Here is a 13543-nt window from a genome sequence, read left to right as displayed (position 1 = left end):
TGTTCTTGGTGTCAGTGTTGGTTGGCGTCTTATGATATGACTATATATCTATATACATATACATATGCATTGCGTATATTATATTATTATTATCTATTTTTCCCAAGAACATATCCTTTGATAAACTTTTCCAATCTGAGCCTGTGCGGAAGTTGAAGGTGAATTCATATTCAAGATGCAATGCCTAGTTAAATGTTAAATTTGGCCCTACATGTGGGCTCGTAATAGTGAACTGAGAGAAAAATTTCAAACTGATGAAACATGGATCGGTTGGGCTTAATCTCACAGAGCAACAACACGAGCAAACAAATAAGTATATGCCTCCACAGAAAAAGAAAGCTCGTGTTGATTGTTCATTGAGATATTAGACAGAGGCATAGTCAAAAATCAATTTTTAATACAAGCTAAAGATTTGAACACTGCATAAAATGATACATGCGCTTCAATGACAAGAAAATATTCGCTAGTTTCCAATGGTCTCAAACTTGAAAGAAGCAAGGCAGTACTGATAATACAGCTATCTACAGTTTACACAAATGGCACCCGTAAACAAAGAAATATGAGAAAAACATAGGAAAATAATTCAACAAATTTGCAATTGAGCAAGCTTTATTTATTGTGTTAGGTAGAGCGTGTGTTAATTGGGTTGTTATATAAGTCATGTGGATACGAGCTTAGAAATTAAGGCAGTACCCCGACTCGCACCACATGCGCCCACTTTAAACAACAGAAGCAGGCAAGCATGAACTCCAACCGAAAATGGTAAGAAAGGTTTGGAGGGCAGACATTACCAGTGTGTACGTAAGTTAAATTTATTGGCTACTGCATAGCAGTGCACCTGATTTGGGTGCTCAATGAAGATAGTACTTCAGCTGCTGGCTTCGAAAAAGTGCGTCCTTAGCAGCACGGCTCACAATACTCAATATCGTAAGAATTAATAAGATTAGTATGGCAGTACCTTTTCACAGAAGAAAAAGATATATATTATTTTACAGAAACTACTGCAAGTATAGAAGTGTAACTCGATCACATTCATTTCGCATACACCGACTTTGACTCGGGCTGAGGAGGAAACAATGCTAGGCAAGCTATAATAACCAGAAAGCACAGCCGAAATCCTCGCCGTCCCGACTGCACGTGACAGACGGCTGGCGCAACCAGTAGTGATTTAGCGCTAACACGTAACGTCCGGAGGAGGTAACCAGGCGACAGGCTTGACCAGCCGACTGCACTTATCTCTTGGCACGGCCCAGGGTGTACGTCAGCGGCGCGTGGGCGATGGCGATCGGATGACCGTTCACGGTTACCGGGTGGCCGTGGTGGGCCGTGGCAAAGGTGACAGGCGCCGCATGCAGGGCGACTGGCCCCGCGTGAAGCGTAACCGGTGTGGCATGAAGAGCGTGCCCAACCGGGTGGGCGTGGAATACCGGGTGGGCGTGGAATACCGGGTGGGTGTGGAAAACAGGCGTTGAGCGGACGACCACGGGTCTGGGAGCGGGCCTGACGACCACGGTGGCGGTTGGCGCGGGCTTCGGTGCTGGCGGGGCTGGAGGCGGCTCCACAGCGTTGGAGAGGAACGGCGCGTCGGCAGGGTTCGAAGTCTTGGTTCCCGGCTCGTTGGTCTCGACGGTGGCGCGGAATCCGCCGGCGTCAGCCACGTAGCGCACTGTGCGGGTGATGCCGTTTGGATCGGTGTAGCTGTAGGAACCGACCTTGTGGTTGTTCTCGTCACTGGTCTCTTCGTGAGTAATGCGGGTGCCGGACTCATCCGTGGTGTCGTGGTTGAAGCTGTACGGCGCAGCCGGCTATGACGAGGACGTCGCGTCAGGAAGAAGGAGAGAGAAACCGAAAAAAGAAAACGTGTCAAAGCGCAACGATAAGAACTCGGACATCTGCATGTTCCCGCCTACTTCAACCAAACGTGATTTGCGAGATGTTTTCCAGTGACTTTTGCAGTGAGTGTTAAGGGGGATTCTGGGAACCATGCCAGTGCGAGCACCTTAGGAGTGTACTAGTACACACCAAACGCTGGGATTATTTCGATATGCGATAGCGGAATGTTTTAATGCGGCAAATGTAATTCCCTCCAGTAGAAACATTCTCCAGGCAAAATAATGATGGTAACTTTTCACACAAAAAAGCTTTGCAACTCATAGTAAGGTTGGTTACAGCGCAACGCAAAACAAGGACAAAAGAATGTATAAAACGACTACACGGTGCTTTATACCTCATTTTGTGCTTGTCTTGCGTTGCGCTGTGACGAACCTTACTATGAATCCTAGCGAACTGGCCCAACTTGCCTTCTTGATGAAGCTTTGCAACACCTGTGGGGACACTGACGTATAACCTACACAAATTCGTTAGCTTCATACTAGACTGCAATTACACGCCCAGTGCTCTCATTTAAGTGCTTCCATGTTAAGATATATTATCGTAAATACTATTAGCATGGCAGCCTAATAACACCATTAACATACACCTCATCATGGACCTCCATCGTCACATAGTTCAGATTTTGCAGTAGCACAAAAGTTTCTTATCAATATTTAACTGTTATCACTTCTCTGCTGGGGGCTGTCGCTGCTGAACAGAACGCCAAATTTCGTACTCCCTTCTTTTATACCGTACAATCTTGAGCATATAATAAAAGAAAGCAAGCAAAAAAGCGTTGAGAAGTTCCATACTATAGTGTTACTCATCATTAAAGTGTGATTTCGGGCCAGCTGCTTCTGTACTCACAAGATCTCCTGGCTGGGCTTGGCCGGCTGCATAGGCCAGCAAGCCGCAGAGGATAACCTGAAACGGCACACAGACGTTGTTACAAATATATGGAGTATGGTTCCGCTGGTCTCTTCGAGTATGACACTTTTCGGCCAGGGAACACACAAGACACGTTAATTAACGGCATAGTCCATATGTTGGTCGGCGCACCTTGTTGATCATGGTGATGAGACGATATGTCGGGGTGGCCTGTTTAGGACCGCTGGCGATCACAGTTCGAAAGTCCTTCTCCTTCCGCGTTGCGTGACTCAAGGATGTTTGGCGTTTCGTCTGAACTCGTGCACGTTTTTATACCCTACTCCGTGAACGTGCTGCTGAATCCTAGAGCAAGCGGGATATATATATAGTTTTCTTTTATTTTCTTTGCATTTCTTTTTAATGCTCTGGAGCGAATGGCCTCCACCAAATAGCTGGAAAGGGTTTGATTTTTTTCCTTCCAGGCGGCACGGCTCTGATGCCGCCTCACTGGTGTCCACTGAAGAAGAAGAGCCAGAAGACAGAGTCGCGATGAGGGGTGGAAAGGACGTGCGGGATCTGTCCAGCCATGGCTGCACACTTTGGCAGCGCGCACGCATTTTGACGTCCCTCCTCGTGACGATTCGTATTATAAACTCCGCCCGGAAACTTGTTTCCACAAGAGATGTGCCATCCCGATACTTCGCTATCTCCGTTGTCGCCGCGGAATGCGGCGGCAACGCGATCGGTATGGTAATAGTATGGGTTCCCGTGCAACGAGAGCAGGCTCGACGTGCACCATTTTTGTGAGACGTGTATTACTATTCAGCGCAGCCAATATTTCCGTCGCGTGCACGTGTAGAATTGCAGATGAGACGCCGTACTTTAGGGGGACGTGTGTATATTAGTGGCAGTATTTGCGAATCAGACAGAGTCAAATGTTCGATAAAAAAAAAATCTCTGTTAATTTTCCACCCACTTTGTCACAGATATCACTGCTTCGCTCTGTTTTGCCTGTTTCGGTGGGGCGGGTTTTCAGTTCTTTATCGCTTTCCTAGAACATGAGCTCTCAAGCAACCAGTTTTAGTACCCATTTGCATTCACTGATGAATAGAATTTTTGCGATTAGGGCAGCTATAACGTCATTGCTCGCGAGCTGTGCAGCACAGTTAATTAACTGCCTTTGTAGATTCAACTTCCATATTGCGATGGTGCTCAGCAGAGGAATGAGAAATTGGTCAGTGCTGGAATTTGTTTTGTTACGCTCTAAAAATAGGGAACGACCCATTTATCGAACATTTTCTCTGCCTAGCTATAGTTTCTTGCAGAACGACACATTGAGTGGTTTCATTAAATAAGGTTTTAGTTTGAAGCGCTGAAACTAAATTGACAAATGATGCAATTCGCAGTTCTTGTAAAAAATGTGCCACGCTCGAGGAAATTTCAAACGATATTACCATTCGATTTGGAACTATCATATATATATATATATATATATATATATATATATATATATATATATATGTATATATATAGCTTTGAACGGTGGGAGCTCCATAATGAAGACGTATTCGGGCATTGACACGAGGCAGTCGCTTTTAAAATGTTGGTACCCCTTCTTGTGAAATTCTTGGCTATCGGACACCCCCTGCGAGAGTGTATGCACTTGTAATCTGGTCGTAACGGAAGATTCGACACGATCGACTTGCCAAGCACACGTAGCATGTGCCACACGTCGCGACCACCGCATTTCATTTTGACGCCAAGGCATTTCATCCCACGCGGAGGGCAGGCTCCCAGAAAACAGCACGTCGCATGCTTTAATACCCCAACAAGCGCCTGTTCCATGGCACTACCGCGTGGCTATTCCTTAGCTTTCATTTATTCTGAAGTAAATCTCAGCAAGGTCCTAGAGGTGTCAAAGGAAGCGGTGGAATTTTCTTTTATTCGATATATGTTCAACGGCTGCCATCTCTGGTCGCGGGGACTGCATTTGTACAGCACCTCAAATGGCAACTAAAGCCCTTCCATACATGTTTTGGTGAACCTACCCACCTCATACATCCCCATGCAGCTTGCGGGGTCAAGCAGAATTTTCTGGATTGCAGCTTTAGGGTTCCAGTGGAGGAACGTGAATTTCGTAACGTCGTCGGGGTTACCCCTTCCTTTGTGCCTATTCGGATTCTATAGGAACAACGTGCAGGTTCATAGGCAACAAATGTGCAGCTGTTACTGGATGGCGAGCTTAGCGGGTTGCGTTCCCATGGGCTACTGCAGTGTGGGCCTGCAGGCTTGCGGGAGCAGCAGCAGTGGAAGTGAAAATTAATGGGGGGAGGGGATTCGTGGTGCAGGAAACGTTGGAGCAGATCGACGTGATGACGTTATCATTGTTACTCGTGCACTGTTTTCTTTTTTCCAGCTTTGTCACTGATTTTTCACTGTTATCTAGTTATCTAGATGCAAAAGCTATATACAAAATTTGTTTATTGCTATCGCCGATTAGTTTTTCAAAGAGGTTTTCTTGCCCAATCTTATTGCACACGCGACGCCTATAGCATCGTATGTTCTCGAATATACATAAGCACCAGCAGTTATGATGGAATCTAAATTGACACGTATAAATAGCGGCCTGACTATATCCGTGAGTTTACATTCGACAACCAACCACTGTGCTCGCCACTATCATAGTAGGTTGAGTGTTGGTGGTTTTTCTGGGCATAAATTAACGAAATGAAAAGTCCTTAACGGATACTTGCGGAAGTGATGAACTCTTCACCACATATATACGGGCAAGTCTGCTAGCTGTACCTATTAAAGATGTTGCTGCAGATGTTTCAGTTTTTTTAAACAATTTTACGTGTGTTGCGCGAAAAGTTATTGACAAGACTTCTGTAGTAGGCACGCAGGTCATGGAACCTGCGTACTACGTTCTTTCTGGACGGGCTGTGGGACCTCAGTGATGCCAGTTGTCTCATGAACAGAACGTGGCTCATGAGCAGATCCTATTTGTAATCAAAGCCACACATTTCCGGCTTGAGAGTGAGTCCGGATGACATGCCTGTATCGAGTATCCTTCCTAGTGGTATCACGTGATCGTCACAGTTAGCGTGAGAGACGATAACGTCATTCAAGCTGACAGGTGTGCCATTTAAGGTTAACAAATGCCGGGTCCATAACACGTTACATTGTCGCAGATGCCTAGCAAAGCTAGAATAGCATCACATTCAACTGGAATCGTCCTCCAGAGTTATAAAGGCCGTTTTCTCTCAGTCAGTCTTACCCAATTCAATTTGTCCGTAGCCAGTCTTAAGACCCCTCTACGAGAAATATTCCGCATTGCAGTGTCGGTCTAGCGCATCGTAGGAGTGGCTAGATGTGATTCGTGACTTTGTTCCGGCAATGATAATCTACCCGAAAATATAGACTTCCATCCTTCTTGTTTAAACATAGAGGAGACTCTCACGGAATCTTGTATAGCTTGATCATTTCTCATCAACTTCTCGTTTTATGATATTCCGCCCTATTTCTAAACTATGCATGGGCTTTGACAAATTGCTAAGCAGTGCTTAGCAATTGATGTTTGTCTTCTAGGTGACGAAGACGAAAAGTAGTCTTTGTATCGTAGTAGCAATCTTTTGGAGATGTTCTTTTCTCGTGGCACTACTAAGAATAATGTTTAAGCTTGCAAGGTTCAAAGAATATGGATCTAGAGGAAAGGGACGGAGCAGAATCTGAGAAAACCAATGCATTGCTGGTTTTGAAAAATATCTTCCATCTATGCACTCACCGTGCCGTTGTTAATGTGCTTGCACTGCTTGCAAGTTTGCTATCTTCACCTTCGCTTTCTCTCCACAAAAAGGGGTGATTACCTTTGCCACACAGGTTTACGTTTGAGTAGCAGGTATTGATCACCCTTGATGGTTCCTGTTATGTATGTGGCACTGATATCATGATGTTAAAGGGGCTGGTTGCTTACTTGATCTTCAAATACATATGCAGTGTGGTGACTGGAGGCCCTCTCTGGCGAATTGACGTATTCCGCGAACAGCATCATTAATAGTGATAGCAACTCCTTGATTGCCGCGTGTTGACATAGGAAGCCTATGCCCAGGATTACGTCCCGCAATAAGTGCAGTAGTATTTCGAAGGTCCCAGTCGGCGGTGTTACATGACCTCCAGCTGACCCGACTTGAGTCCCATCCCTTGTGGACTTCACTTTTTTTCCACTCGGCGGTAAATGTTCCATTGATGATAGAGTATGCGGCTCCTCTGTCTCCTAGAGCGGTGATTTTGTGGCCGTCTATAAGCGAGTCTACGTCAGTGGTACTTGGTCGTGCACTGCAACTAGGCCTGCAGTCGCATCACGGCGGCTTTGCATTGTCCTACTGCTGTTATGTCACGTCATCAGTTGTTTAGGCATCGTCTTCCGCGCTTCCAGAGTAGGTCTAGATGTGGATGTGTCGTTGCTATGTCGTCGAGACGGTTCCAGCTACGTCGTAGTCATCCGCGGCAGAGGATCTTCGGAAACTCGACGAATGGGAAACACACTTTCATCAGCTCGTGCCTCAAGTCGTCCAGGCTAGGGCTAAGAACCTGCCATGGCTTGGTCTGCTCCGAAGTTGTGGCGACGGCGCACGTCAGGCTCGGCGATATCTCAACTTAATTTCAGCGAGGTAGCCAGCGTTGTCTTCTGAGCGTTCTTTTGGCGTGGGCACTGTGCGTTCACGGTGAATCCTCGTAGTACCATTTGACCGCACGGGCAACAGCGTTAGATATGGTCCAGTTCTCCGAAGTGATTATAGGGAGGAAGGTAAACGATCTTCCTTGTGGCATTGTATAAGGTAACGGGGGAGTGAGCATGCGGCGACTGGTAACGAAACTTAACATCAATAATTTCCGTCACCAAAATAGAAAATAATCAAAGAACTTAAGTTCATTAAGAGAATTTGAGTTCTAACAAATTTTCAACACATCATGTGCTAATTTATATTGCCTGTATGTGGTCTGTTTCGCCACCTCGACTACCAACACACAGCTTTCGGAATTACGTGGAGCTACGCAACCACCATCATGTCGTCATAATTTTGTTGCAGATCGCCATCTTGGTGTGGTTGCCGGTGTGCCATTGTCGCCACCATCCTCGTCGAACCGTCATCATGGTGTCACACGCACACCTACTCGCCTTAAATTGGCCCACTGCGCAGTTTGTTAACAATATACTAAAAAAATGCTAGATGATTATATAGCTGCGAAATGCTCCGCGTAACGTTGATTGCCCCAATGCGTCGGAATTTCACAACGTTTATATGCGAAGCATATTACGAGAGCTCAACCCAGCTCCTCATGCGCGGCGGTGTCGCCTTCAATGACCTTCGACCCCATGCCATACACGTGACACCGTGACGTCACGACAGAGGAGAAACGGGGCTCCAACTCGCGCCGTCGCTCGCGGCGTCGCGGCGGTATATAAGCAGCTGCGCTTGTTTCTAGGTGGCTTTGGCTCAACTCTTGCAAGATGGGCTGGGTGGGAATCGAACCAGGGTCTCCGGAGTGTGAGACGGAGACGCTACCACTGAGCCACGAGTACGATGCTTCAAAGCGGTACAAAAGCGCCTCTAGTGAATGCGGTGTTGCCTTAGAAACGAGCTGTTTCTAAGGCTCAGGCGTGCGTCGCTTGCTCAGGTGCACATTTCGTTGCCGCGCCGAACGCTGCGTTGCTCGACGCTCACCGCGTCCAATGCGGGGCGCGTAGCCGCTGCGCCGTAGCCCACCCCTTGGCGGGTCGACGGGAACGCTGTCGCGTTCCACTCTTGAAGGCGAAGCAGAGTAACGCATGAGTTGTTTCTTCGTCTAGCCGAACCAAATATAGCCAAGCAACAGCAGTTCACCAGGCTAAACAGTGGTTCAACAACTAAAATAAAGGCTAGTATGCTTCGCATCCTGGGCTTAACCTTAGCTAAGCCACAGCCATTTTGAGAAAGAACTAGCATAAGGTGGAACGGTAGAAAGAATATACGTAACCCTAATGAATTAACTCGGGCATCCACTTGTAACGATTCGTGCAACAATAGCAGTGCGGTGGCACGTGTGAGCTAACATAGATGCTGGCGTAAAAAAAAAGAACCGTTTGCTTGGTTACACACACTTGTTTTTTTTAAATTATGGAGTGAGTGTTTGTTGATATTTCTGTTAATGTATGGCATCGTTTGAAGCACTTAAAATAGTAAATTGTCCAGCATAACTGACCTTGTTGTCCCGTCGAAGACAAGTTTCCTTGTTTAAACGTTGGTCCTCCATACTGCGGCTTCACTCGTTCTACCACTGTTGATCTCATGAAGTCTTGATCTACATGGCACTCTTTTTCTTTAAATGTGTGAATACATTTACCATACAGATACATGCACGCGGCTTTCAAATTACTTAGAGATCTCTTCTCCCTAATTATGCTTACGTTTCAGCAAATCTGTATTCATCAGCATAGAGCTTACAAAAGTTTTTGCTTTCTTCTGCATCCATTGAAAGAGAAACGTTTGTTCACATCTAAGATACAAGATTACCATGCTTCTGAAATCATACTACCATAGCAGCTCAGTGAAGCGATTCGATGAAATTCCATAAGATACGTGGCTGATACAGTGAAGAGGCTTTTTGCAGGCTTACTATAAAGGTAAGCCTGCAGCTATGCCAGATGTATTATTGGAACGCTGTAGAAATATATTTGTAAACTTATCCCTTGGGCAAGCAGTAGAAAATCAGCGCGTTTTTGTTTTCATAAGAGCGTTACTCTATCCAAGTGAAATCAGAACATTGGGCTGGGCTTTACGTTGAGTTTCCTAGCCTCCGATCTAGCAAAGCTTGTCGAGAGTTGACCGAGGTCAAATAAAAAGTACAGCACGTGTGTGTAACAGCTTATATTTATTTAAATTCTCTCCAAAGAAAAAAAAAGGAAATTAACCGAAAACCTAATTTAACAAATATACTTCTGCTTATTCGAATACCTTGACTTTCGTTTCAGGATTCAGCGGGCGTTCGCCCGTCGTTCTGAACACATTGCTACTCTGAACCTTCTAGAATACCCTAAGCGCTCTTGGCACGGCCGAGAGTGTAGGTAATTGGAGCGTGAGCGATGGCAGTTGGCTGGGCAGCGACAGCGACTGGGGTCACGTGGTGGGCAGTAGCGTAAGAGACTGGAGCGGCGTGGACGGTGAAGGGGGCAGCGTGCACGGCGTGGACGACTGGGGCGGCGGCCTGCACGACAACGGGCTTCTGGGCAACGACAGCGGCGGCTGGGGCTGGGGCGACCTCGATGGGGTTGGCGACGTACTGGGCGTCGGCTGGGTTGGAGGTCTTGGTTCCTGGCTCGTTGGTCTCGACCACAACGTGGAAGCCGTCGGCGTCGGCGGTGTACTTGACGGTACGGGTCACTCCGTTCGGGTCGGTGTAGCTGTAGGAGCCGACCTTGTTGTTGTTCTCGTCACCGGTCTCCTGCTGCGCGATGCGGGTGCCGTACTCGTCGGTGTTGTCATAGCTGAAGCTGTACGGCTGTGGTGGCTGCAGAGGTTGCAAAAGAAGCAAAATATCATTGGTTTTGCCCTCGCACCTATGCAAGGACTAGCGAAAAGAATGTATTCGTTTATTGTCAGTGTGCCACACACGTGATCAAGTCATTGTCATTGATTGTCCCGTTCTTGCTGCAATTATTCTACTACAAACTTACTGGTGACTCATGGTGGTATAGTTCACTTGATGAAGAAATAGTTGCTTTTCCAGTGTAAATCTCTGACAAAGGATTGTGGTGAATGTAGCCAAAGGTTACTTTCGTACTGATAGAAAAGCGGCTGTTGGACTGTCCTGCTTCATCAATTATAGCAAAACATATAGCTAAGCACTTGATGCATAAGGTAAGTAAGCCGGGCTTTTCTGGATTAACCCACGAAACGACTTATTCTAATATATCATGGACCATAAAAAGAGCCGCTAAACTGCCGTACATGTGTGTCCGTTTCTTTTGTTTTGTCCTATGTACAACAGTAAAGTTCAGTAAACAGAACGAAGCTGTTGAAATATTTTCATCATGTTATGTTCCTCTCCCCTGTCTTCCATTGTAAGGTCGAATATTCTGTTGTACTTAACCTCCTTGCATTTGTTTGTTCTTTCGTATCTTTCGTATCTTTCGTTCTATTTCCGATGGACATTTGCTGTCACTAAATGTGAAATTATTAGGCAGCTAATGTATGACCCAAGGTTAAAAGTATCGAACTTATTTTCGGTGTAATGTATATGACAGCAAGTGCTTCATTAATAGTGAATAAATTCTAGCATTCAATTTGCGGTGCTCTGATGGATTGAGATGATAGGGAAAACGCTAAGTTCGGGGCGTGTGTCTGAATCACGAGAAGCTTGGGACAAAACGAAAGAGATAGAGAGAGAGAGAAACCGATACTTGGGTAACGCTGGCGAAGAGAAATGGCAGCATTGAAGTCAGATGAATGCTGTACAAGCAGCGCGTGCAGCATAGTACCACAAAGTACAGCGCCTTTCTTAATCTGGGCCACGTAAAACCTTGCGGTAGACTGTGCACCCTTTTGTAATGCGAACAATTCAAACATTATGGGAGGGTATTTAAAAAAAAATATTATAAATATAAATGGCTGTTTTAGGTAGAATATTATTGCGGTACTTCTAAATCCTTTAATAGGAGATGCTATCGACTTGATCTTCCAACTTATAGGGTTTAGTAAACGTGATCTGCTTTCCAAGAAGCGGAGGCATTAAATTTCCATCCACCGACATATGGAGTCCTGTCTCCACGCTCCAAGAAGCTAGCGTGCAACCATGCTACCCGCCAGGTGGGTATTTGATCTCTTCCAGAAGACCGCTGCGTTACAGTAAACCTGTTCTACACCGTTAACGGTGCCACGCACGATCCTCAGTCGCTGGCCTTCGGAATAGCGGGCAGTGTGCTATTCCGTGCTGCTTCATTGCAAGTATGCATTTAAATGCAATAGTTGTGCTAGACAGGCCAAGCACGTACTGCTGCTAGATGTTCTCTGGCCGTACGCATGTGGTTTGCTTTTTCCTTTTTCTTTAAATTTAATTTTAGGCATTAAAAGAAAGACTGAACCTAAATTCGGCGAGTGTAGTCACTTTTGAATTCTCCCTTGCTTCACTTAGCCAACTTGCTGTCTATACTACGGTCTGTAAAGCTGTGGCATTAGCCGAAGACCAATTCCCAAAATTTTATTATATGCTGTAGAACGGAGAACGTTGTACACCTACAGTGTCTACGTTGAATAAAGCTTTTTTTTAAAATGAGGTTTTACGTGCCACAACCACGATATGATTATGAGGCACATCGTAGGAAGGGACTATAGAAATTTGGATCACCTGTGGTTGTTTAACCTGCACCTAAATCTAAGTACATGGGTGTCTTCGCATTTCGCCCCCATGGAAATGCGGCCGCCACGACCGGGATTTGATCGCGCGATCTTGTGCTTAGCAGCCCAGCACCACAGCCACGAAGCAAGTACGGCTAGTTAAATAACGTCGCACCGTCTGCAGCCATATACAAGATGGACCCCATATGTTTTTTTCACTATATTCCTGCACTACGTGAAGGATGACGTCGTAGAAAATTCGGACTTCTGAAAACTTGACTTTTTTGCACACAGAACATAGGCTGAAATGACGATTGATTACATTATCCGGTACATTTTACGTACGCTTAAAACTGGTTGTGTTGTGGAATTAACTCGCGTTTAGCGAAGAACCATGCACTTGTTGTCATAGTTTTCTGCAGTAGACAATGCAGAAAAAAGGTGAGTAGGATTCTTTCGCTCCAACGGTATCCTTGTTCTACGGAATGACCAAAAACAACTGAAAACCTGCACAAGACACAATTTATTCTGATGATCGACTCCGCAACTTTAGAAAACTGCCACGTATTACTGCTACTAAAGTTTCAACAGCGCGTCCAAAATTTTAGAGGCATACGAAAGCATCGATATGTTCTAGCGACATTAATAAATTCCGAACCGTAGTGCAATCATTTCTCCCCATTCCCCATATCCAAAGCCCTAACATGAACTGCACTGTTTGTTTAAAGCCTAGTCTCCTGCAGACTTTCGAGCGACGGTTGAGAGCACTGGTTGAGCGGTACTTACGCCGTCAAGGCTGGCCTGCTGGGCAGCAGCATAGGCGACAAGGCAGCACAAGATGATCTGAAATGAAGCGACGCAGACGGCATCGTTAATGTACGGAGTAACTTCACCGGTGAGCAGCCGTCTTTCGAACCGGCTCTAGTTGCCGATGGCATCTCTACATTAGGCTGAAACTTGATACGAAAGCGAGCACCTTGGCATACATGGTGACCAGTTGGTTGGTTTCCTCACCGACGTAGTCAAACGAAGTGGCAGCCTACTGTCGCCGAGCGAGCACCTTATATAGTAGTCTCGACGCATTGCTCTGTCAACGCGCGTTCGCCCTGATACAGCCTTCGTCTGTATTCCTTACAAGTCGCGAGTCCATGCACATGTCGAAACCTGCCAGTAGTTCTACATTCCTTCCTCCTCTCGGTGACGCGGAGGGGGGGGGGGAATTTTAGGGTGTGACGTGGTGAGGGTGTGATGCGACGGATATGCCACACAGTGCCAGGAGAAACTCGGCATATCAAAAATTTCAGTACTGCTTTTAATTAGTTCCACCCCCCTCCCACTTTTTTTCACCTTCTACGATGCCCGCGACGTTGCCACACATTATATTTATACATTCGTCAAGCGTTTTTTGCATGCAAGCTACCGTCGTCTAG

The 13543-nt window shown here is 46.1% G+C and overlaps 1 protein-coding gene across 1 annotated transcript; it reads right to left on the bottom strand.

Moving 5' to 3' along the window:
- Positions 1-377: 377 nt before the first annotated feature.
- On the bottom strand, positions 378-13164 carry LOC135903576 (uncharacterized). The gene is made up of 6 exons (XM_070530917.1): positions 13090-13164; positions 12900-12956; positions 9820-10287; positions 2932-3069; positions 2740-2796; positions 378-1805 (listed from the first exon to the last, which is right to left on the bottom strand). Exons 1-6 carry the CDS (start codon positions 13099-13101, stop codon positions 1233-1235), a joined length of 1305 nt encoding a protein of 434 aa, XP_070387018.1. The 5' UTR covers positions 13102-13164; the 3' UTR covers positions 378-1232.
- Positions 13165-13543: the final 379 nt, after the last annotated feature.

Source organism: Dermacentor albipictus, chromosome 1 (assembly GCF_038994185.2).
Source record: "Dermacentor albipictus isolate Rhodes 1998 colony chromosome 1, USDA_Dalb.pri_finalv2, whole genome shotgun sequence".
Classification (NCBI taxonomy): domain Eukaryota; kingdom Metazoa; phylum Arthropoda; class Arachnida; order Ixodida; family Ixodidae; genus Dermacentor; species Dermacentor albipictus.
This window is presented reverse-complemented; position numbering and strand designations above follow the sequence as displayed.

Coding starts and splice junctions, on each gene's coding strand:
- LOC135903576 (XM_070530917.1), bottom strand. Junction 3,070..9,819: donor CTCTCGGCCGTGCCAAGAGC/GCTTAGGGTATT, acceptor AGTAGGGTATAA/AAACGTGCACGAGTTCAGAC. Junction 2,797..2,931: donor TCATCACCATGATCAACAAG/GTGCGCCGACCA, acceptor GTGCCGTTTCAG/GTTATCCTCTGCGGCTTGCT.